This window comes from Egretta garzetta, unplaced genomic scaffold, assembly GCF_000687185.1.
Source record: "Egretta garzetta isolate BGI_Z169 unplaced genomic scaffold, ASM68718v1 scaffold629, whole genome shotgun sequence".
NCBI lineage: Eukaryota > Metazoa > Chordata > Aves > Pelecaniformes > Ardeidae > Egretta > Egretta garzetta.
The window spans coordinates 161572-187471 of record NW_009260785.1 but is presented as its reverse complement, the minus strand read 5'-3'; the positions used below and the strand labels follow the sequence as shown (position 1 = coordinate 187471).

Here is a 25900-nt window from a genome sequence, read left to right as displayed (position 1 = left end):
GTGGGAAGCCTGCGCGGGAGCAGGCTCCTGGCAGGACCTGTGGAGAGAGGAGCTGACACTGAAGCAGGTTTGCTGGCAGGGCTTATGAACTGCTTGGGACCCGCGCTGGAGCAGAGCAGTCTGTTCCTGAAGGACTGCACCCTGTGGAAAGGGACCCACTCTGGAGAAGTTTGTGAAGAACTGCAGCCCATGGGAAGGACTCACTCTGGAGAAGTTCACGAAGGACTGTCTCCCGTGGGAGAGGCCTCATGCTGGAGCAGGGCAAGAGTGTGAGGAGGAAGGAGCAGCAGAGACAATGTGATGAACTGACTGCAACCCCTGTTCCCTGTCCCCCTGCACCACTGGTGGGGAGGAGCAACAGCAGCCGTTTATGTGCAGATACTGTGGTGCAGAGCAGCAAATACGCTATATATAGTATACACACAGACACTGGTGCTATATCATTTAAGTACTCAGACCTTCTCACATCCTATTTCCTGTCTTATTTTGTAGCTAAAAGTCATTGGTGTCTTCTGTGGTTTGTGAAGACATTCAAAATCAAAGGCATAAAAATGAGAAGGTCTGTAAAATAGTAAATTATTTCTGCAGCAAATACTCCTATCGGATTAGAAGGTACAGAGGAAGATAGTTCCTTCCTGCTTGAATAGCACCGTGGTATTGGTCACTCTGTACCAGGGTGTTTGGCAGGTGACTTGGAGTGGTACCATTAAAGAACTGATCACGCATGCTCAGTCTGTGCAATCTGATGAAGTGCAGAAGACTGATGATTTTCTCAAGTGATGCTTGCTTACAAAATGGTTAGGAGCTATTGCTGTTTGTTACTAATTACCTTTCAGAAGCAGAATTGTCTTTCCTTAGCTGTCAGAATAATGTAATTTGTAATACGTTGGGTTTTTTCTTTAAGGCTTTTCAATGCCTAGGTAAATTATATTTCATATTCCAAGAACTGATGTGTTCCCAGTCTTTTTTTTTTTTTTGACAAGAGGCAAAAAGATATTCCATCCAGATAAATGAGAACTGAAATAAATAATCATTGTTCAACTGAGGTTTCAGAGGATGTGTAACAAAAAATGCAGTCAATTAACAGGTGGAGAACAGTTTCTAAAGTCCAAGTATTACAAACGAGTTTCATCCTATGTGGACCTTGAATCTTTAAAGAGCAGATCTGATTGATATTTGCAGGAATTCAGTTTATTTGATGCACAACCTAGATAACATTAAATGACTCAAAGCTGTGGGAAAAAGTTACTTACATATGCATATATACTCTTTTCTTGAATTAACTCTAATTCTACCTGAGCGCTGTCTACTTGCAGTGCATTAGAAAAAGTAACATTCCAAAGTCACTTACCATTGGTGCTAAAGGAAGAGATAGTTTGTTTACTTTCCGCTAACAAATTACAAAATTAAAATCATTCTTTGTAGTGACAATAACCTGGCAGGAACATTCTAATTACTTCAGTGTTATAAATATTTATAAGTTCTATTTTAAATGTAGTTACTCTATAACTATTTGTAAGATTGGCAAAAAAAGGAAACAGAATGACTCTATCAACACCACATTTTCAGTTTCTCTGTTCTTGACACCTTTGAAACAAAATGACCATAAATGTTTTCGGGCAATATCCTCTTCAATAAAATATAAAATCATGTAACAGAATGTAATTTTTGAAGTCTAATATATATATGCGTGTGTATAATGCAGATGACAACTGCATTGTAAGAACACTTCTAAAAGATTGAGACACATTTGAAGACTTAATGCTGATAGTGCGAGAAATCCTCACCATTTCTAAAAGCAACAGGTTATTTTCCAGTCCTACAAAAATATCCCATACAAAAGAGATCTGTGTGATAACTCAGAAAGACAGAGGGAAATACTTCATTAAGCTAAAATGCAGTCCATTTTGTGTATGTGACCATAATTTTATTGTATTTGTTTGATATAGAGTTATGTTTTTGCATTTAACATACAGTTTTGTAAATCTGAAATGTTCATCAAGCTAATTCAGTTTGAAGAAGGCTTTTAAACATTGTCACACAAAGAGAATCCGAGCAATCAGAAGCCTGTGAGTTTGATATTGATCAACAGAACAAAAGGGTGCACTGCTACAGGCAGAACTTGATTAATAAATAGTTAGGGGACTAATGTAAATAATGTCAACCAAGATGGAATTTATTTATTTTGTGAAATTGACTTCAGGCCTTTTTTACAAGATTATAGTCTTGGCTGATAAAAATGGTAGTGCTGATAAAATGTATGGTTGGCAGAAGTTTGACTTGTTACTATGTGGCATCTTAATTAAAAGTAGATGTCTGTAATTGTACTAGTCCTCATTAAATAGATTAAAAATTGGATATATGTTTCAAAAGATAATTCTCACCACATATAGTTCTGCAGAAACTGTTATTGTCTCTAAGCTATTTAACATTTGTCTGATAAAGTTTGCAGACAACACAAAGATTTAAGGATTTGTAAATAAAAATATAATTGATCAGAAGTAACATTGGTAAGGATTGCTTGGCAAACAATTTAAACAAAAGGTATGCTTTTTGTTGTAGCCAAATATAATGAAGCTTTGTAGAAACAATAAGAAAGTATAGTCTGTATTTAGAGAATTGTTCTAGGAAGGCAGTGACTTTGAAAGTTGTGTAGGAATCATAGAGGATAGCAAGTTTCCACTGTGGGCAAAATACCTTATGTCAGCCACAGATATAAACCCAAGAATATGAAATTAGAAATGGATGTCCTAGTATTACAAGTGCATCTAGAATGCTGTGGCCAAATCTGGATTCAAGCTCTGTGCAACTGTTGATACATAGAGAAGGTTCAGAGAAGAACATGAAAAAGATTAAATGGTAATTTAATAAGTCTGTAGAGATTTAGCTTAGTAATGTGATATTGAAAAAACAGAAATGGATGAGGCAAAGATATCTCTTCTGCAAAGTGAGAGAGAACTCCCGTGTGTCATTTTTCTTGCTTGCTCTCTTTCCAGTGATTTTTGCACCTCACCTGGGCTGTGAGAGTGGAGAGTGCCATCTTTGTTTCTGGTGTAGAGTGGTAGTTAAAGTATTCTTCCTGGTTGATTTGGCTGGATCTGAATTCCTTCCAGCTGGGGTGAGCCTAGAATGCAAATCCACTTTAGTAAAGCTAGAGATGCAGCAGTATAGCTGCTCAGAACAATAAACTGTTGTGTTGACTAGCCTTAAAAGTTGCTTAAAACAAATTCATACTGAAACAATCAATGGCTAGAATTAAACCAAAGGGTGTGTCTGTCATGGTTGCCTGCCTTTTGAATAAGTCTTATCTAAATTGCAAGAACACCACTTAATGGACACAAGAAAATCCAGTGACGTTATGAATATCCATACCTTAAGAGAAACTTTGGTTGGATTTAGCATCATATTCAATATTGGAAGAGATATAGAGCATCCTTCCCTCCCTGACTGGTAAGTGGTGGTCACCTGTGGTAGCTGGCAGGGTTTTTCTGTCTGTCAACTTTACTATTTTCATAAAGCTTATAGGAGCTTTTATCTGAAATTAGTTTATAGGATCAAAGATTATGAAAGAAATGTATATTCATAGTCTGATAAAGTCTCAGGTGACTTACTTCTCTAGGAAACGATCCTAATAAGTATTTGCTAATGTCTGGCTCAGAATTTCAGAAGTGACTTTAAAGGTTCATTCTTAATTTTTAGTCCTCTGTACTGTTTTCTTGAAGACTGGACCTACTTTATAAAGTAACTTCTTTTTAAAATCAGACTGTTTAAAAATACTTTTGCACCTCAAAGAGACAGTGAACCTTAGAGTACATGAGATCACTTTTGACAGAGCTTAGATAGTCTTGTTTCTTGAAAGGTTTTTAGATGGTAGTCTGTTACAGGTTTATGGAAAGTTCAGTATAAAAGCCCTCTAGAAACACGTAATTAGAAAGAAACCTTGCAGCAAAATTAATCGCTCAATAATTTTTTTTATCCTTAAATATAAGTTCAAGACATGGATTCTTCCCAACAGTATGCAAACTCAGACACCTAAGATTTCTCAGGCTAGATTCATTTTCTGGCTGCTTGTCCTACAGGACAAGCTCTAGGGAAATAAGTTCATTTTTAATTTTAAAAGAATGTAATTCGTTGGAGAAATTATGAGTAATGAGAAAGGTAATATTGTTCATCTGTTTCTAACTACAATATACAGCTTAATTTATGAGATGGAAAGGAAAGCAGTTACAAGAATCCTTTTGTTAAAATCAAATAATCATTTACTTGGAGACTAAAATACTAATACCTGCAATGGTATGTTCTGCTCTAAGATTTACTTTGCAGCACTAAAGCTTTTGGAATCCTATTCAGTCCATTTAAAAAGAAATAAAAAAGTTATTCAGACTCTAGAGAAACAAATGCAGAAAATCCAGTAATATTTTATTTAACATAAAAGGAAGTTACAGTAAAACCAAAGACAAATATTTAGGAGTTATTCGTATATCAGTTCATGTCACTGCATGTCATTGTAAAGACTGTTAATGTCTTGGGTAGATGCTGTCTTTAGTTTTCTGTTACTTTATTTGCAAAGCCTAATACTGGGACTTCAACCACCACGAGGGTACAAAGGCAGATATGAAAGGTATTTTTTGCAAGTACCAACTAAATATTCAGCATCTTACTGTACATCTAACTTGATCTGGTTAATGTCTTCAAGAAAATCTTGATGTTTTTTAATCCTACTATAGTCTCACTGACTCCCAATGATTAACTGGACTGTCATTAACAGTAATAGTCTTGTGCTACTGAAAAATTACACCTATATTAGTAAAAGAAATAACGAGACTTCTCCCTGGCTGTCATTTGATCACAAGTTCTATAAAAAATGAACCTATTTCACAATAAAATTATAGAGTAGAATGGATGTGTGCATATAGATGCAATATCATGTTTTTGATTCCTCAAAGGGTTAAAAATAGCTTTAGGTTTCAAGTGGCTTCTAAGCAGATCTAAGTATTTAAAGAAAGGTTTATCAAGAGTCTCTGGTAATTTCTGCAACTTCTGTTCTCATGACTTGCCAGTAATATTTTACCAGAATTAAGAAATTGACAATATCATTTGCTTATAGTATTTCATATGTAAAAAATTGCCTTTGGGGCATTGTTTCATTGGTTATACATTCCTTCCTGCTGTGTTAAATCTAATGAGGCTTGTCTGTCCTTTAGGTGACCTACAAGCGGGATCTGTATGCAGCTGAATCGATTATTAAGGGTATGTATTTGTCCTTGTGGCTGTCAGTTTGCATATTCCTGAGTTTAATTAAGAATCTTGTGTGCTATAGTTTTAGATGTCTTTAAGAAAAGTTTTATGATGAATAAAATGTGCTTAGATAAGTTATTTTAGCCTGTTCACTGGAATACTTATGCTATGCATTATTTACCTTTATTTACTTCTCTTAGAATGGAGAACCTTATAAAAAGCTGTGTATATTACAGAGTCAAACAGAGATTAATTTTGAATGACTTTATAAGGAATAGACAATTTTTTCTTTCATTTGCAGTTCAATTCTGAATATGCTCCATCTTTCTAATCTAAGTAGTAGACTGAAAATTACATATTAACTCGTTAGGGCTCTTCACTCTTTTTTCATACAGCAACTTTCTACCTAAATTGATACAGCGATTGTATGATATTGAGGTATTCCATTAACTTATAAATACTTAGTTGAACTGGTTTTTAACCCTTTCCTGTACTGGTAACAGTGGTTTCATTAACATAAAGACTAGATTTTGTCTTTGTCTAGATCAACTCAATCTAAAAACAGGAGCTCTTCCTTTTTACATTAAGTACTGTATATCGAGCACACTGATGGTTATTGTAAACTGATAGGCACCCTTGCTTGGCTCCTTAATGAGAACTGAAAGATAAAAAGCCCAGAAACTGATGAAGGGAAAGGGAGTTCCCTTTGGATTGAATATATATTTCCAAAGAGCATGGTCCTATTTAAGAAAAACAGAGACAACCCTATGTCCTATTAGGGCATGGTGAGTGACTGGCTAGTTGTTCACTCTGGTGGCTCATGTGTTGTTACAAGATCCAGTATTGGCTTAGCTTCTGGTTTGGGTAAATTAGACCATGCTAAGATCATCTCTGTCACTGTAGACAAGCTAGACAGCTCAAACAGAGCTTAGATACCGCTGTGGTATTCTGCATGCTGCTTCTGTAGACCTCCAGGAACGCAACAGGTTTGAAGTTCCTGGTTACTACAGTGGGCAAATACTGTGTATTATATGTATTGCTAGAACTACCTGACTACATTTTTCAGGCATGTAGCAAGGCGATAGGGCTCAGAAAGCTTGCCAGTTCTCGTTTTGACAGGGAATGAGCGAATTTTTGAAAATCTTTTTTTGAGTAAGATTCTTGGAGGTTTCACACTCCTCTAGCTTAGGATTCCCAAACCTGTTAAAGACAAGGTGGCTGGGAGTAGTCGGCATGAATTTACAAAGGGGAAATTATGCCTGACCAACCTGATAGCCTTCTACAGTGACTAGCCTGGTGGATGAGAGAGCAGTGGATATGGTTTGTCTTGATTTCAGCAAGGCTTTTTACATTATCTCCCGTGACATTCTCATTGACAAACTGGTGAAGTAAAGCCTAGAAAAGTGGACAGTGAAGTGGATTGAAAACTGGCTGAACTGCCAGGCTCAAACAGTAAAGTCCAGCTGGAGCCATGTTGCTAGTGGTCTACTGTAGGGGTCAGTGCTGGTTAAAATCTCTAATAATGATCTGAATGATAGGGCAGAGCACACCCTCGGCAAGTCTGCAGATGATGCAAAATTGGGAGGAGTAGTTGATAGACCAGGTGGATATGCTGCCATTCAGAAGGACCTTGACAGGCTGGAGAAACGGGTGAACAGGAGTGTCATGAAATTCAGCAAGGGGAAATGCAAACTCCTGCACTTGGGAAGCACCTTTACAGGCTAGGGGCTGGCCAGCTGGAAAGCAGCTCTGCAGAAAAGGTCCTGGGGCATCCTGGTGGACAAAAAAATTGAACAGGATCTGGCAATGCACCCTTATGGCAAAGGCGGCCAACAGCCTCCTGGGCTACAGTAGGCAGAGCATTGCAGCAGGTTGAGAGAGGTCATCCTTCCCCTCTGCTCAGCACTGGTGAGGTCACATCTAGAGTGTTGGGTCCAATTTGAGGCTCCCGTCTGGAGGAGAGACATGGTCATACTGGAGAGAGTTGAGCAAAGGGCCATGATGATTAAGGTAGTGGAGCATCTGTCCTATGAGGAGATGCTGTGAGAACTCAGACCATTATGCATGGAGAAGGCTCAGGGATCTTAGCAATCTGTATAAATGCAAAATGGGGCAGAGCGAAGATGGAGCCAGACTCACAGTGGTGTTCAGCAAAAGGAGAACAAGCAATGGACACACACTGAAATACAGGCAATTCCATTTATACATCTGGAAACCCCAGAAATTCTTAGGATTCTCAGGGTTTTTATTAGAAAGCTGGGAAGTTGGAAGAGAGACTGTCTGTCCGCCCTTGATTTCCTAGGAATCATTTGTTCAGGTGAGATTGCTGATAGGAGCATCTCTTGGCTTAGAAATGCCATTTTTCATCAGTTTTTATTGAGTTACTGAAAATAGTATTTAATCTCAGAAATTACTTGGATTAATATTTTCAGAACAGTATTTTTAACTTATGCAAGCTTATGGGAAGTTTTGAAAATGGGGATATGATCTGACTTAAACTGGAAAAAAAATTCAAAATACACAGTTTCTCCTTTTTGTCCACTTATTTTTTGATAGCTATTGGATATTTACAAACTTTTAATGGCAGAATGAATTCTGTTTATATAAAGTTTTTCACAAACAAAATCTAGATAAGTTCTTGAATTGGCTCATTGATTATCAAAGCATTTTTTAATTTTCTGAAATTCTTGTACCTTTGGAAAAGTACATAGTAGTTTTCATTTAAAGTGATCTTTCCTTGGATAAAATAATTCGGTTTGAACATAAATTCTAAAAGCTCAAATATTGTTATTGTTATATGAGCAAAATGACTCATAAGACAAAAAAATAGTTAATAGAATGAATTGATATGCAAAAGAGGGATTTCATGGTACAGTATGATAGAAAATTAAGTAATGATTTTATCTCCTTGATGAATAGGAATTGGAACTATACTTCACCTTGAATGGTGATCAATGGAAAAAAGGGAAGCTTCCAATCTTTCAGAAGTGCAAAAAGTAATTATGTAAAAAAATTGAAGTTCTTTTTTTCCAGTCTAAATATAGATCCCATTACACTGTTCTCACTGAATTCCTAATCCTAATAGAGTGTATGCATGTGTTTACAGTATAGACTTCTTTTAAGTATTATCTGTAATTTTAAGTATTAACTGTATAGCAGAGACTGTCAAAGAGAAATTCCCTCTGATGGTAATGTTAATAAGGAAATGTAGAAAGCTGATTTAGCTGCTTGGATGTGCTGTTTTGTTATAATATTTGTAAATATTTGCTGTAACAAGAATTGTTGTAGTTCCGTTACGCAAGCTTGCTGAAGCCAGTAATGCCAGCATAACATGATGTAAATACCATGAATCAGCTCAATGAATGTACTATGTGAATCATACCTTGACAAAAGGTTCAACTTGGAAAAAACCTCAGCAAACTCAGTTCTGTGGTAACTTTGATCTTATTTTCCCCTTTCCTGTGTATTTTTCATATTTATTTACCATGTATGCTCTCAATATTTAATGTCAATTTATCAGTCATTACTGGATCAAGTACACCCATTTTCATTTCCGTTTTCCTTGAACTTAACTGTAGACTGTACTACTTCTGTAATACAAAGGCAAGTCTGTTGAATTGTATCATTTAGTATTACTCAAATATTTATGAGTTGTTTAGTTCAGAGGACCTTCAGGATGTACTGATGGTGTGTAAACTTTAAAGGAAAAGAAAAAACAAAAAGCATGCTGATTTTATATGTCCAATCTTGTTGCAGTTTATTTGATCCCTTACTAGATACGTTCTTCTGTAGTAGGCAAGGAGAATGCCAGATGGGCACCTTATGTAAAATACGTTGCTTTATGTAGCTAGAGAAGGAGACAGCACCCTGCTCCTGTCACTCAGCAGTCCGGTTTGCTTATGCCTCCTTCCCTACATATCCCCATCATTACAGAGCAGCTCTTGTGAAGGTGAGAACTGAGTCATCACGCTTCTCGTGGGGAAATTAGAAATGAACACAATGTGAAAAAAAGGTTTCTGTGCTCTCCCTCTGCTGCCTCTCATCCTTATAAAGGTGACTCCTTGTATTCTTTTAATCAGTACTGCCATTTCTTCTTTATAGTTTATTACACACTATTTCTTACCAAAAAAATGATAAACCTGAAACCATGGTGCAACCTTCATGCAGACGAATTTCCATGTTCCTGTGTTTATAAGAGCTTCAATAATTTCATACGTCATTAAAGAAGATTATTTAAAATTTATTTAAAAAATAAGATCCATTCCAAGTAGCTTTCTCTAAAACTGCTTGAGTAGAAAATGAGGATGCAGCTTATTCAAATGAAAGGAACATTCACTGAGTTTAACTCTTTCTATTTGTAACTGGAGCAAAAAGGGTGTAAATGACCAGTCATTCTCTTCATAGATACCCATTTTACATGTGTATTTCATGATGTTATCATGGCTTTTATTTTCACTAAAGCCAACACAATCTTTTCCAGTTGTTAGTTATGATAAAAAGTTTATGTAGCTTATGTAGGTATATCAGGCTAATCCCTTACTTTACTTACCTAATATTCTGTTACTGTGGCAGCATGCAATGTATCTGCTTCAGCAACCACAGTGGTCTTTATTATGCCTGGTCTGTATGAAAAACTGTACTTTAAGTTCATTGAAGTTTAGATTTGCTTTTTGCTGCGTTGCATGAGTTCAGGAAGGGGAAGCAGTATATGTCCGTAAGGACGGGATGTCATCCAGAGAGACCTGGACAGGCTGGAGAGGTGGGCCTGTGTGAACCTCATGAGGTTCAACAAGGCCAAGTGCAAGGCCCTGCATCTGGGTCGGGGTAACCCCCGGTATCAGTACAGGCTGGGGGAAGAAAGGATCGAGAGCAGCCCTGCCGAGAGGGACTTGGGGGTGCTGGTGGATGAAAAGCTGGACATGAGCCGGCAATGTGCGCTGGCAGCCCAGAAGGCCAACCGTACTCTGGGCTGCATCGGGAAAAGCGTGGCCAGCAGGTCGAGGGAGGTGATTCTGCCCCTCTATTCTGCTCTGGTGAGGCCTCACCTGGAGTACTGCGTCCAGCTCTGGAGCCCCCAGCACAAGAAGGACATGGAAGTGTTGGAGCAGGTCCAGAGGAGGGCCACAAAAATGATCCGGGGGCTGGAGCACCTCTCCTATGAGGACAGGCTGAGGGAGTTGGGCTTGTTCAGCCTGGAGAAGAGAAGGCTGCGGGGAGACCTGATTGCGGCCTTTCAGTACTTAAAGGGAGCCTATAGGAAAGATGGGGAAAATCTTTTTAGTAGGGCCAGCAGTGACAAGACAAGGGGTAATGGTTTTAAACTAAACCAGGGTAGGTTTAGACTAGATATAAGGAAGAAGTTCTTTACAATGAGGGTGGTGGAACAGGTTGCCCAGAGAGGTGGTGGAGGCCCCATCCCTGGAAGCATTCAAGGCCAGGTTGGACGGGGCTCTGAGCAACCTGATCTAGTTAGAGGTGTCCCTGCTCCTGTGGGGGGGTTGGACTAGATGACCTCTAGGGGTCCCTTCCAACCCAAAGCATTCTATGATTCTATGACTTATTTTTGTAGTGGACAGTTGAGCCATGTAAATTAATATTAGGCAAGCATTTTATTCACAGTTCATGCCACACTTAAAGGAAAGCATATTTAGAGGGAGAATATATTTTTTGTCTTAATGAGTATCATCCTGCTGTACTCCCCCATGCTGCATTATTTAGTCTTATGGTTGTTAGTTTTACAGAAGAAATCTTAATAGCTGTGTTGTGCTGTGCCTATGGGAAACCTTCAACCTTCCAGAACGGTGACCATCCTACAAGCCAAGGCATGCTCATTTAGGCCTTTCCAACTAGCTGAATAATTGACTTGTACCACAGTTTCTGCTTTTCCCGAGAGTTCAGTACCCACTACATGGTGCTATATGAAGTGCTCCTACTTGTCAGTACCCTTTTGTGCTTTTTCCCACAACTTAGGTAGTTGTCTGCCCTGTTGTAGATACTCACCGCTGTTTGTGAGCTTCTGTGTTACGGACCTGCTCATGTCATGGGAGTGTGTCATGGAGACTGGCAGAGAAACAACCACTGCAAGAAAGTGGCATGCAATGTTTCTTCTGATGGTTTCAGTAATGGTCTCTGGAGAGGAAGGACCTTCTGCTGATTCTGGTGGGTTAGAGATACAAGTCTGACTAGCAGAAGTCCCCAGTGTACTAATGTGTTACTTGTGGCTCGCACGAGACCCACGTGGTTGTGGATTTTCAGATACTGCTCCCCCTTAGAGGCGTCCTCAGGGATGGGTTTTCTGGGTATCTACTTCCTCTTTTTCCTTTCCTTCCCTTTTCCTTTTCTGTCTTTGGGATGATGATGAGATGCCAGGAACTCCAGAAAGGCACATTTATGGCAGGAATACCTGCCTTCCCATGTGGAATTTATTATCTTTTGCCTGTTAAACCCCCTTTCTTTTGCTTTTGCCTGGCACTGGATGCTAGTGTGTCTGCAACCTTGCTGAGTGTAGCTGGCAGCAATCTTTCCTACCTATATGGAGAAGAGGGTGCCTCTTCCTGACACTGTGTATCACTTTGGGTGGAAATGGTGTTACCCATGGGATGGTGCTCTACATGATGGCTCTTTGTGTCAAGTTGTTAAAGAGGACACAGGACTGAAATGCAGCATTGCGCACGGGATAGTACAGCCCTGTATCGCATACTGGGGCGGAGTCAGACTCCAGGTTCAGGCCACCCAGAGTGCCTGAAGGGGAGGTCCTGCATGACACTGTAAGGCTGGGTTGCAAGTCACCAGCTCTCGGCCTGCTACTTTGCATGCCGTCAAGGTCCTCTGGAGATGTCCCAGAAGCTAAAATGTATGGGCTGGGAGGGTATAGGGCGCTAAGGGCACTGGCCTTACCCCAGCTCCCCACTAATGTTCTGATCTTCACAACTGATTTCTTTATTATTAAGTGATGCAATTTACTTTGCTGGATGCACATTTTATCACGGGATGAATTCAGCAGTGGTGAAGGACTTCTGAGTGTACACATTTAGTTTTGTGGCTACAGTTCCAAATTTCGTGTCATCTACAGTTGCATTTATTAGTGACTGAAACTTGGTTCCCTTGAACTTCAGAGAATGAGTTATCTTTTCTGTTAACCTGTTAGTTTTATTTAGAAAATCCATTTAAGCTGTATTAAAAATATCTGTTTTCATGAGAATTATTCATCCAACCATTCCCGATCTGGTTTCAAATAGTAATTTTTTTTGCTTTGAATTATGAACTTCAACAGATCTTTAAATACTTAATTTTTTATGCTGGAATATTAAGGTTACACTTATGTCTCTGGACAGTTTGCTAAGTAACAGGTTCCTTGTGGTTCAGTTTGACTGTTACTTTGCTTTTCTGTTTATTTTTGAGATACTCTTGGATTTCTGTCTATTGTCCACATATTAAATTATAATTCTGTAATTAATCAAATTAAATACAAGAAAAAGGATTCTGGTAAGAAGTGTTTGGCAATTAAATGATGCCTGAAAAAAATAGAGTTAATCACGTGATTATAATTATGAGACTGTTTCTTCAGTCAGCTATATTACAAATGTAATTCTACCTAAGTAACGATTCCCAAATGTTTCACAGAAGCACAGCTAGATTTTTAACTGCTGGCCTAATGAGGTGTAATGCCTGACAAATTTCAGCTTGCTAAACTTGACTCAGGTGGAAGTAAGAAAAACATATATGCATACATACGTTCTTGTATTTTAGATATTTATATGTGTATATATCATTCATATTCAAGGCAATACAAAGAAACACTTCACTAATGTAAATAGACAGAGTTATTTATCTTTTGAGAGTGTTTTCTTAAAACATGTCATTAATTTGCTTACTTCCTCAAGTCTCTTTTACAAGTGTATTATGAAAGTCGGAGTCCTAACATTATTTGTTTTATTAACAGTAAACTTAATGCTTTTCTTTAGTTAAGCAGGTATGAACTTGCAGAGTATGCAGACAAGGTGGCACACGCCTATTTTTAATAGTCTTGAAGTAAGAAAACATCGTCTTACAATAAGGGTGACTCATCTAGAAATGTAGTTAAGATCAGGCTAATACAAAACATCCTAAAAAATTTCCATTAGGACTACTGCCTTCAGGGTAGGTATCTTTGAACTCTAGTTTCAACATGTAAACTTTGAATGATGCTTCTCAGTAGAAGTTTTTAACTTAGAGTTTGACTCTCTCTCTTCCTCCTTTTTCTTTTCTTAAGGATCCTTTTTCTGCAGTAACTTTTTCACAAGAACAGGCACTTGCAGATCGGATATTTTGCCCTCACCTTTGGCTAAATAGGTATCTGCTGATGTAGATGCAATTATACTTTGCAAGTGCCAAGAAAAATATTGTAATGCCTTCAAACTGTTTATGACTGCTGGGAGCTACATACTATGTTTTGTGTTATATGAAGAACCTATGTGACTTTTTACTTAAAAAAGAAGTAATTACATGAGCCTTGTTTATCAAAGGACAGCTATCTTACTTGAGGTAGGCTGCTTTTTCCTGGGCATGCTCATTAACCAGTGGCTGCTGTTCTCTTCTGTGAGGCAAAGAAATAGACTGGCAGGTGGGGAGGTACTCCCCAGAATAGTTATTATCAAGTGAAAACAACCCTCTTCCGTGTCTTCTACCACAAAATCTTCCTCTCCTTCTTGTATACTAATATTGGTAGGGGCAGTGTCAAATTTGGCTTTTGGTTTCTGTGGCTACAGAGAAAAGTGGAATGGGTAAACAAAAAATTGTTAGGTATTTTTGGTTACCTATGTTAGACGAATAATAATAATTTAAACTCATTCTGTTGAGCATGAATGAACTAAATGCTTGGCAGTACATATTTCATTTTTCTTGTGTTTACAGTGGTAGAAACACCTCTGTTCTGAGATACTAAAAATACCTGGGAGAACCATACTGAGTTTCCAGACCAGTCAAGCCATTGCTTTGTAAGAAGTGAAAATGGAATTCTGATAAATTAATTTGCTATTATCAATTCACTGCAAACTTCAAAAGCATTTTGATGAATAGGATGTGCTTCCAAAATATTAGGAATTGTAATGACAGATCAAGTATGGCATGGTATGAACATATGTTTACAAAAAGAAGTGTATGTGTACACATATACGTGCAATTAAGAGAAAAAAAAATATGTCTGTAGGCTAAAAGCTATTTGCCATTCAGATGCATTTTTATTCTTATAGTGTTAATTCCCTAGGATATGATATTTATGGTCTTTATTCAAAGTATTATTTTAATTGCTGCTTGTTTGTGGCATGCTTTTCAGGGTAAACTTTTAAGTCATTTGTTAGAGTACACTTAGTACATTATCTAACTAAGGTAGTTCCATAAACATGCACACATTTTAATTTATAATTTTGGGTGAGATTCTAGTATAAAGACTGTAACAGGTGTTACTAAATAATGTGATCTAAAGCTTTCAGGATATAAAAAATTGAAAGTTAAGTTTACTGGCGAGAGAAGGAGGTTTAATAGAACAAATTCTGAAATCCTGTATCATTTATCTGTAATGAAGAAAATTCCTACCCCTTTCCTGATAGAGAAATTTAATGTTTAGCCTAACAGAATTTGGCAGGGTAAAGTTTTAACTGTTTTAAATTTTATGCAAAAAATATGCTCTGAGTGGATGTTAAATGTGATGCAGTATTGGGAGTGTTACTCCATAATCAGGTACAGCTGGAAAGAAGCTGAGAGTAAATGAGACACATGTATTGGGAAGAGGAGGTTTCCAGGGAAATAAGTTTAAACTAAGTAGAGGAAGAGGAAGCCAAAGCAAGAGAGTGATTTTGATAGGTAATGTAATAGCGAGAGGAAAAAACCAAAATAAAAGGTTGAGCAGATGAAAAGGAAGGTGTGATGTGAAAGTAGGGAAGAAAAGTAGGACAGTGGTGCATGGTGGGAGGACAAGACAGGCAAAAACTGAACCAAGGGAAGTTCCAACTCAAACAAAGGAAAAACTCTTTCACCGTGAGGACAATCAAGCAGTGAACAGGTTGCCTGGAGAGATTGTGCAATCTCTGTCCTCAAATGTTTTCAAGTGCCAGCGGGGCAAGGGGCTGAGCAACCAGGCCTGATCTCATGGGCTATCCTGCTTTAAGTGGGAGTTTGGACTGGAGACCTCCCTGAGGTCCCTTCCAGCTTGAATTATCCAGCGGTCCAATGAAAAACAAAATTTTGTTAGCTGGGTATTAGAATTCTTTGTGACACAGCCATGATGTGACTTTCCAGAATGACAGTTTCGTTCACCCAAACAGACTTCTGAGACCCAGGAATGAAATGGTGCCCACGGTTAGCTTTACTGGCAGTCAGCGGAACTTGTGAAATCTGTGGAGTTAGGAGCCAGCACTCCAGCTGTGCTCACTGGGTTCAGTGTGATTGCTCTGAGTGATGGAGAGTGCCTTCAGCTTACCAGAGGTGGGACGCAGGCAGTCTCGGGGAGGAAGGCTCCACTCAGCCTTCCCTCCCACGATACAGCAAAGGTACAGACCGTCTAAATTAACATGTAGATCTTTATGACCACTTAGAACAGTTGGGACTTAAATGGAAATTCAGTTTTAAACCTCGAAAAGAACAGAACTGTTGTTCTGCTATGATGATTTTATAAATGATGAGTAAAGGAAGTCTGGGAAATCATTCTTCTCAATCATTTAAAAGCATGCAGCATCTTTTCAATGTGTGTATTGTCATTACTTTAGTTTTTTCATACTTGATTAATAGACTTCCCCCTATAACATTACATTCCTCCTCCAGATTAGAAATACATTTTTTTACACTTCACTCAATTTTGCTTTCTTCTTTATTAAATTCAACATGCAGATCTTACTTTTTTGGTAGGAGTCTCTCCTTCCTCATTTACATTACAGGAAGTTAGAGGTTTAAGGGAGCTGGAGTGAGATGGGCTTCGTGCCTGTGAGCGAAGTCCACTGGGTTGAAAGCAGGCCATGGTCCAAAGTACCGAGTGGCTCTCAGGGCTACTCCTTCAGAACCACCAAAGGAGCGGATGAAGAGGAGGGCCAAGAAGCAGGGGCAATTCCTACAATTCCGGTGGCTGTTTCACCTTGATAGAGAGGAAACTTGCCGGTATCATCCTGGATGATGTGGAATCCCTGAGGTGTGGACAGGAAGTGGTCAAGTTAAGGTGGGAATTGATGGCAACATTCAAGGGCTTGGGTGTCTCCAGAACCATTGGCCAGGCGAACAACTTGGCATTTGAAGCCATGATCATGGCAAAAGAAATCTCAAAAAACATCAAAGAGATGAGTAAGAACACAGCACCAGGATCAGACAGGTTTACTTTGAGGGATCTTAAGATCGATCCTCACTATACCCAGTTAATGGAACTGTTCAATCTACAGTTAGTATCTGGGACTATACTGGACATGGTAAGAGAAAGTTGGATCATGTTAATACCTAAATCGGCCTTGTCAGAGTGCCAGAATGACATCAGTAGTTGCAGTTTTCGAGCAGCCTCTTGTGAGGTGACTTTTGCCACTTGCTGTTGATAACTGACTTCTTTTTAAAAAGAACTGTCTGGGCGTAAGTTACGGTGCCTTTTTGGATTCCACAGGCTTCTTCCACATGTGGAATTTTGTAATAGCTCCAATCTGACCTTCTTCATTAAATTACTTAGTTCAGTAGAATCTGAGTTCTTGAAATCTGATATGCCAGTCTGGTTTATTATGTACATCGATCTTGTATCTGCAGTGTATCTGTTCAAGTGGTTCTTGCTCTGATTCCAATCTACCCAACGGTTTCTTTCTGCTGATAAGAAATTAATTCAATATGGTTTCCCATTGACCCATTTTTTAGACTGCAAAGTTATTCTGTATTAAGTAGAAGCCAACTTTGATGCATGTTCAGTATATGTTTTTGCCCAGTGAATCTATGGGAAGATAATTTCTCCCACAGTTGTGGTATCCTGTGATTTCCAGTCCTGTGAGAACTGGCCATGCATTTTTTTAATTTTCGCTTTCATCTAGTTGTGATGGTTTATAAGCAGATGTTTATTGTTCTCTCTCTTTCTTCCTCCCTCCCCATTCTTGCTAACTTAATACAAAGCCAGTTGCTACCACTGTTTTTGTTGTCACGTTATAAATATTGGACATAATAAATGCCCATGATTCATAAAATCATTGTAATTATTTTTGAGATCCTCAGTGATTAATTCACTTTTCCTGCTCACAAAAAATTGTTTCAGAATCACAAGTAATTTTCCAATGATGTTAACTCTGCAGCAGTTTTAAAATTAACTTTTAGGTCTGTACATCTATTTTTGTAAAGATGTCTTTGAGTTTACAATAGAAAGGGAGATGTTTACTTAAGTAATGCATCTGATTGAACTTATTGTGCGGTATGTAATTATAAAAAAAAAAAAATTCCACATGCAACAAATATGTATCTTTATATTCAGACTTGTTTGAAGAGCAGTTAGGCCATATTTTTATAATTTCTTTTATGTCTTTCACTACTGATTTATTTTGTGGTGGTGTTTGGTATATTTCTGTCCCTGAAGCTTTATTGAAGTCTGCTTTAAACATAATTAGACTTTACATTTATGAAATTTCTAGCTGCTTATGGAAGAGCTATCCCAAAGACATTGGAAATCTTGTGTTTTGGTCTACATATTAATTCAACTTCTAAAGGATAAAATCCTGAATTAGAAGTGAGAGTCCCAGGCTTGAATTATTTTGATTTGTTTGCTTAAAGAAAGGAATATGTTCATTGAATCTTGAAACTGTAGTCAATAATAAGAGAGAATACTAATTTTCTGAAATACTTGCTTTATGGAGCAGATCAGGCAATAACTTGAAACTGTTGTTCTTGGTGTCAACAAAATATTGTATTTTTTCCCCCACCAGTAAAAGATCTATGAAGTTCTCTATGCAAAGATCTTTGTCACTGACTCTGCAACTTTTTTCATATTGAGTTGATATCTGCTGTCTCCCTGAACAGTATCTTCAGTATCTTCAATAGTGGGTTTTTTGTTTGTGGGGGTTTTTTTGTTTGTTTGGTTGGTTTTTTACTATTGTGTAGTATATATTATTGGGAAGAGGATTTATACTATCCCCTGGTTTTTGTTTTTGGTTTTTTTCTCATGTCTCAATATTGTTGATACTGCATTTAGTGATCTGTTAAAGGGATAAGTGTGAAGTTTTCAGAAAGTTATTTTCTTGATTGTCATCTAGTGTCATTAATGTGGACCTGAACAAATACCTTTTCGTAGAAGTCCGTTATTTAAATGGGCTTTCTGGACAGGCCTTATGTGATCTTTTCACATTGTAAAAAATCATATAAAATATAATACGAATTTTATATTTGAGATCTATGTGTTATAAATTATGTAGTTAAATTAACTGTGCCTTGAAATAAGTCATCTTAAAATTAAATTTACAGCTGTTGAAAAGGTTCTGTCAAGAGACAGCAGTATATGGATTGCGGGTAATATTTAGCAGATTAGTAATTTTGATTGATTTATCTTTCCATGAAATACTAAGGTTTTTTTTTCTTGATCACAGACAACCTATCACAACAAGTTTGTGTTATTACTGATGTGAAGGAAGCTGTTGCACAAGTAGCTTTTCTTCTTCATGACTCTCTGAAAAGCCAAATAAAAGTAAGTACAACTCTATGGTTGTCAACTGTATGATTAATTTAATGTTTCTGGATGTCACAACTCATAAGAAATGGTCTAAATAATGTGAATATAGAAACAGACCTCCTGTGTCACTGTAGTATTTATTACAAGGGATTAACACCAGGTGTGGAAGTTACCAAGAAAGAAGCATCTTCTGCCCAGTTATGCTGTAGAGGGGGATCTTACAGATCCTCTTAAAATGTATATATTAGATTAGAGGAGAAATTGGATCCAGACAACGGAGAAGCCATTTTCTTTACATTTTATGAATTCAGTAAGGCCAAAATGTTACAAATATGTTAGAGAGGAAATGCTTTGTTACTTTGAAGTCTGAATTAAAGTCTGAACCAATTAAAGAGTCAGTTGTTTTCCTGCAGAGCTGCGAATGCAAAGTCAAATTAATCAGCCTTTTTGCAGAGAGATAGGGGTACATTTCACTCATAGTAAATGCTCATTGAAGCACTTGCTGTAGGATATTGATGGAATTTTCTACTGGCATTTAACTACCTTTTCCTTTTTCATTATTCCTACTAATAGAACTATCACATATTTTCATTTTCCCAAAGGTGATTAACATTTGGTAATTGCTCAAATCTTGACTGATCTTGGGGTGATTCTTAATTATATCTAATGTGATGATATCACGTCTTTCTATTACCCAGAGAAATAGATGGGGAATAGCTGTTTAACAATACAGGTTTCCTGATTTGCACAGTTACTTCTCTAATGGTTTTATTCATGTCTGATCTTCTGCATTGTGTGCTTAGTTAATACTAGGATGTTCTTCTGTAGCAACCTGTATTGCTATTTTATATCTAGAAATGTCATTTGACATTGTACTTACAGTTTTTGTTTGGAAAGAATTGTACAGAATGTATGGAAAATCATGCTTTATATCTATTAAATATCTACATTAGCAGAGTTGAATAAGATCTTTTCTTGTATGAATAGCTGTATAATGGAGCATGTCCCCATTTCACTGATACCAGATCTCTTGCTATTTTTCCTTTTTTTCTCTCCATTTAAAACTATTCTCTAATTATTAGGAAGACATCACTTACCCATATTAGAAAGAAAGTACTTCGTTAAGTGTTGAGTTATCTATATCTGTATATTACGTTTGCATATAACCACTTTAATCATACCATGAGTGATATTTCCAAGCCAGTAAGAGAAGTCAAAGAATGTGTTATATTTGATCAGCCAACACTGTGACTCCAAACTCAGAAACCTCAAATCAGACTGGCACCAAAACTAGTTAAAATTACAGCATATTTCCAAATTGTTATTGCAAAACCAGTTAATTGTTGCGTTGGTCAGGCACTTGGACCTGTGGTGCATTTGGATAAAGCACATGTAAAATAACCACGAACAAGGTAATGAGGGCATAAATGAAAGGACTCCTACTGATATGGCACTGAATTTTATTATGTCTCTAGCAAATCAGTTTTAGTTGATGATTTCTAGCACCATTCTTCTCTTTTTTTTGATCCATGTTGTCTTTCCTCATAATGAAGTTGATTGTTAAGTTTCTTTTCAACACTTTTGAAACGTTCCTGCAAAGTGACACCTGCCAAAGAACTCCATCAAGATCTGTCTTGTATTGTTCTTTGAAACATCCTTGGTAATTCATTTTATGAACCCTTAGATTGAAAATCTATAAAAACCATTTATGTATCGAGTGTCTTTTTAAATAGTAAAATCTCTGAGAGTTAATTTTTAAGCTTACCAATATACAGAACTTCTAAATTTGAAGCACCTTGGAAAGAATATACCCACTGGCCTATGAGTTCTCAAGTGAAGCACAGGAACTTTGCGAGAGAGACTCTGTACAACATGATAATTAAGCAAGCTAAACATACGCACTGAAAGCTGGGCCTTTTCAAAGGGCTAATTGGAAGGTAATTGATCTAAATAAGATACTAACTGGGAATAATTCAGTAGAGTCCATATTATCTGAAATTTAACCTAACTATGGTCAATATTTTAACATTTTAGATACTTTTGAAACTCTAGTTCTTAGTAGCAGCCATATTTTCTTTTAAGATATTTGTTAACTTACAGATGTATCCTTAAAGAAGAATTCAAAAGAAATTTTGTAGAGGGATTTCTGAGAGAGACTCCAATAACATGATAATGCCAATAATAGGGGAAAAAAGGCTTAAAAATTGAACTGATGAAATAAAGAAAATGGAAATAAAGAAGATGAAAATAAAAGCTTTTCTAAAAAGAAAAAGGCAACAGTTACTGCTTGCAAAGTATTTTAAGAGTATTTTAATCAATGTTACTGTAAACTGTATAATGAATAAATGACTGTTTTGCAGAAGTAATCTTGCTATGAAAGACACCAGCTGAGTTGTTGCTCAAGTTTGTTATTTAGCCATTTCTTTTGAAGCAAGTAAACTTAAATGGGGGCTGAAGGTGTGTTCTTCTGTGCCTGGAAATTATGTACTCCTGCTTATTCAGTGACAAAGTGCTCCTGTCACATGAAATGTCATCAACTGGATGAAGTTGTGTGTTATTTTTTTTGACTGGATAAGTATCCTCAAGCAGTATATAAAAATATTTGGTTTATTCAATTAGGAAATGAACAGGTGTTTCACTAGTAGAAATTCACTGATTTCTTAATCATTGCATTGTCCATCTGCTGGATTGGTATTGTGATTTTAAATTCCAATATAATTTATCTAGCTTTTACAGATTCCCAATATCCTGGTATTATTTTTTGATTTTATGAAAGTGGATGTTGAATAAAGTTGAAACTTCAGCACGGGGCATCTGATAAGTAGAAAAACATTAAAGAAAACATATTTATTATCCCTATCTTCATGTCTATAAAAGCTCACCATCTCTGCTTCTTTACGCTAGCTGAATATCAATTGCTACAGTGACCAGAAGTGATTAAGCAAATCCATACACTTTTTTTCTATTTAAACACTGAAACATTATGTGACAAACACTTTTTACTGAGGTGGTGGTATTACGTAATTTTTGCTCTCCCAAGTAGCTGATAACTTTGATTAATTTTAATTAAAAAAGAAATTTTGCATAGGATACTGACATGCCAAATAGAGGAAGAACTAATTTTAGTTTATTGATAATGGATTGAAGCTTCTATTTAGGCAGCTGTGCTTACTTTTCCAAGAGAGAAATCTGATTTAATTTTTGCTGGATAACATGGCTGTAAAACAAAGGCTCAGTATACTGCTTTATCAAATTGTTCATGTTAAATCAAAACTCCAACACACTAAATTAATTTTTAAATGTTCAGGAATACTTAAGCATCATGAATTGTAATATCTCAAGGGAAAAAAAAAAGCAGGCCTTCTCCCTTGAGTCATGTTCCATTTACCTTCTGAGAAGACTCTGGCATGCGGTATGCTCCTGTTCACCCAAGTATGTGCAAGGTTGTAAAGGTTCTGGGGATTTATGATTTTACTTCTGCAGAAGTTCAAGCCAGGAGAGCTTTGGAGTATTGCATTTTTAAAGTACTTTAAGTAGTTCTTGCCTTCTGTGATTTTTTATATTTTTTTTAAATCTCTCTAAAATACTAAATGTCAACAATTTGGGCTGTGTTATCAAATTTTCAACCTAAAATGTTTCTAAAATCTTTAGTGCATAAATATTAACTTTCGGCTTTCAAACCACCTTCCTATGCAAACAACTTGGCTCCCCAAGTATTACAAAAATAAACAAGTACAGCCTGAGATAACAGGGCAAAGCCTTTTTAAATGTTGTATTTGATACTTCTGTTGGATTGTGCATTAAGTGACATTTCGAGGGAACACAGTGGTATATCACTTCTGTTGTTTGCTGCTATATATAATACGTCTTCTGGGCAGAAGTGAAGCTCATTTGAGCAGTGGAACAGTGAGGTTTGCTGGTTTAATAGAAGCAACGTGAAGATTTTTTTTTTTTTTTTTTTTTTTTTTTTTTTTTTTTTTTTTTTTTTTTTTTTTTTTGGCCTTATTTTCAAAGTTTTTGTCTTGGCTTCAAGAGTGTTACCTTCTCTTAGGGAACAAATTCCCCTTCTGCTACCTGGTTTGCTCTTTTACTTAAGGCAATCCTGAAGCTGACAATGTAGTAGAATCTACTTTTTATTTTTTTTAGGATAAGATCATTTCTTAGCTGGTATAGTTAACTGTTGCAAAATAAGTATGTCTGTGATTAAGACTATTTTAATGTATTCATTGAGGAAATTATTTCAGGAGAAACTCTAAGTGGGTCTTGTCATATGCAGAATCCTGTAATACCTGTGCACTTGTTTTTTCGTATGTACTTTTTTATTTATTTTATTTTTAGTTGCATAGGGACAAAATATATGAATATTACAGAGATTTTCTCAGAATGTGAGGTCTAAATCATTAGATCATCTTGATCCTATGAACGGTGTTTTTATCTCTGGGAACAGCTGAACATCCTAACCCAGGCAGCGGTGCTAGCATCTGATGCTTCCAGGGCTGTTTCTGGAATGGCTCCCCCTAACAGTACACTTCAGAAAAAAACCTGCAGAAAACTCCGTAGGGTGTTGGACTCCATGCTTCACCGTTGAGTCACCTAAAAATTTGAGCACTTTTTATTTCTCACAGTGGAAATAATAATTGCCTGTTTCAAATTATTTGAACGAACAAACTTTGCCATAATGGTGGAAGCTTTAGCAGATAGTTAAGGCTGAAGTCAAATTTATGACATAGCAATATTTTTTTTTTTTTTTTCTAATCAGGTTGAAGCTATATCAGTATCTCTAAGCAACAATGATAGCCATCTACAAAACATCTTTTCAGGACAGTGCTACAATTTTGTTTGCATAAATGTAAGTAGTAAAGATGCATGCTTTTAGTTTTGCACTTAAACTTATTAGTAATGGATAATAATAATTACCTATTTGAATGATAAATTGTTTGTTATTTCCGTTGTCTTGGTGTACCCTTTCTGATATTTGGTGTTTCTGATGTGCACCGAACTAGACCTTTGAGATACCATTCTGTTCTTTCTCTTGTGGTATGTTATTAAACCAGCCCTGAATTCTTGAACAAGAAGGATGCAACTGAAAATAGTTTAAAATTCCTTTCATAGCTACTGTATTAAAGTGAATTCTCTCAAGAAGAGGTATGTCATTTAACTGTGCATTGCCACCATGGTCTAAATTAGTGTTTCCCATTTTGGACACAGGCATGCCATGCAATCTGTATTTGGATCCCTGTATGGGAACAGGAAGGTTTTAGATGAACCATATCTGAGACCAATAAGACCCTTAAGCTTATTAAATATATATTTCTTAAGGGTAGCTTTATTAATCTCATTTTTTTCAAACAGCTATAACTTTACCAGACAAAAGCGTTACAAATATAATAAAACCAACCAACCAAACCCCTCTAAAACAAAAAACTTATGTACCTTTTTTTGTAAATAACAGATCTTTGAGTTCCATTTTTATGATATCATTGTTTGATGTTTTCAGTAATTCTAAAAATTCATTTTCATGTTTATTTTCAGGATAAAAAGTATGCCATTCAAGAAACCCAGCAACTAGCGGATATGTTGGAAAAATCAAACGTTCCTCTCTTATATCCAGTTGTCCTTATTTCGGTAGGTAACTCCTGTAAGTTACTGTAGAAAGCATCTAATGAAATATTTTTAAAGTTAGACTAGGTTTAAACTGCTGCTAGCTCTGAATAAAATTGTAAATTTGAACTATAAATTGGACTGTAAAGAGCATGATTTGCACTTCAGCAAATGTACTGCATGCTGTCAGGAAATAATCCAACACTAGCAAATGACAATTTATTAGTTATGTATTTCTGTGAAAGACTCCTTGTGGGTAGGCATATTGACGTGTTAACTCCTGCTTTGCTGTTGTGCTCCATCTCTGCTGGGGATGCTGCAAATGATGTACTCTGCTTGAATGCTCAGTTGAAGCAGAATTAATGGCTTTTTTTTTTCCTCTGCTGTGTGGCTTATTAAAAGTTTTAAAGTTATTGTTGCTTTTCTGGTCCAAGTATTAAAAATTAACTTTGAAGTACTTTGCAGTATAACTTTAATACGTGCTTTACTTATTGAGATGTTGTAAGACTGAAAAATCTATTCTGGTATGTGGCAAAAGTTTTGAAGTGTATTTTTGGCTGAAATTCTCATTATTTGAATATTGCTGCCAGAATAATTTAACAGTTCATGTGGATGACAGCTGAAGGTGTACATGACTTTTGTTTTATTCAGACTGATAAAAAGGAGAAAATATGAGTACGTTTGAAAGTCTCAATGTAACCAGATCCAATTAATTCTGTCATGTTTTCTGGCTTAATAGGTAGGGATGAGAAGTACTGGGTGGAATTTATGCCATATGACATTGGGTGTCATTAATGCCATGTGTCACAAGGAGTGTGCCTCTGGACTACATTTGTTACACTCTCCAGCAATAACACAAAACAATATATTACGATTTTTAAAATATAATTCCATATATAGAATCATAGAATGTTTTGGGTTGGAAGGGACCCCTAGAGGTCATCTAGTCCAACCCCCCCACAGGAGCAGGGACACCTCTAACTAGATCAGGTTGCTCAGAGCCCCGTCCAACCTGGCCTTGAATGTTTCCAGGGATGGGGCCTCCACCACCTCTCTGGGCAACCTGTTCCAGTGTTTCACCACCCTCATTGTAAAGAACTTCTTCCTTATATCTAGTCTAAACCTACCCTGGTTTAGTTTAAAACCATTACCCCTTGTCCTGTCACAGCTGGCCCTACTAAAAAGATTTTCCCCATCTTTCCTATAGGCCCCCTTTAGGTACTGAAAGGCCGCAATCAGGTCTCCCCGCAGCCTTCTCTTCTCCAGGCTGAACAAGCCCAACTCCCTCAGCCTGGCCTCATAGGAGAGGTGCTCCAGCCCCCGGATCATTTTTGTGGCCCTCCTCTGGACCCGCTCCAACACTTCCATGTCCTTCTTGTGCTGAGGGCTCCAGAGCTGGACGCAGTACTCCAGGTG

The 25900-nt window shown here is 37.0% G+C and overlaps 1 protein-coding gene across 1 annotated transcript in view; it reads left to right on the top strand.

Annotated features, from left to right (window-relative positions):
* The window catches only part of CRPPA (CDP-L-ribitol pyrophosphorylase A), a 116065-nt gene that overhangs the window by 55569 nt on the left and 34596 nt on the right, over positions 1 to 25900 (top strand). Inside the window, exons 6-8 of the mRNA XM_035901770.1 lie at positions 18801 to 18898; positions 23643 to 23732; positions 24416 to 24508. Coding sequence (XP_035757663.1) covers positions 18801 to 18898; positions 23643 to 23732; positions 24416 to 24508 — 281 coding nt within the window. The remainder of the gene's footprint in view (positions 1 to 18800; positions 18899 to 23642; positions 23733 to 24415; positions 24509 to 25900) is intronic.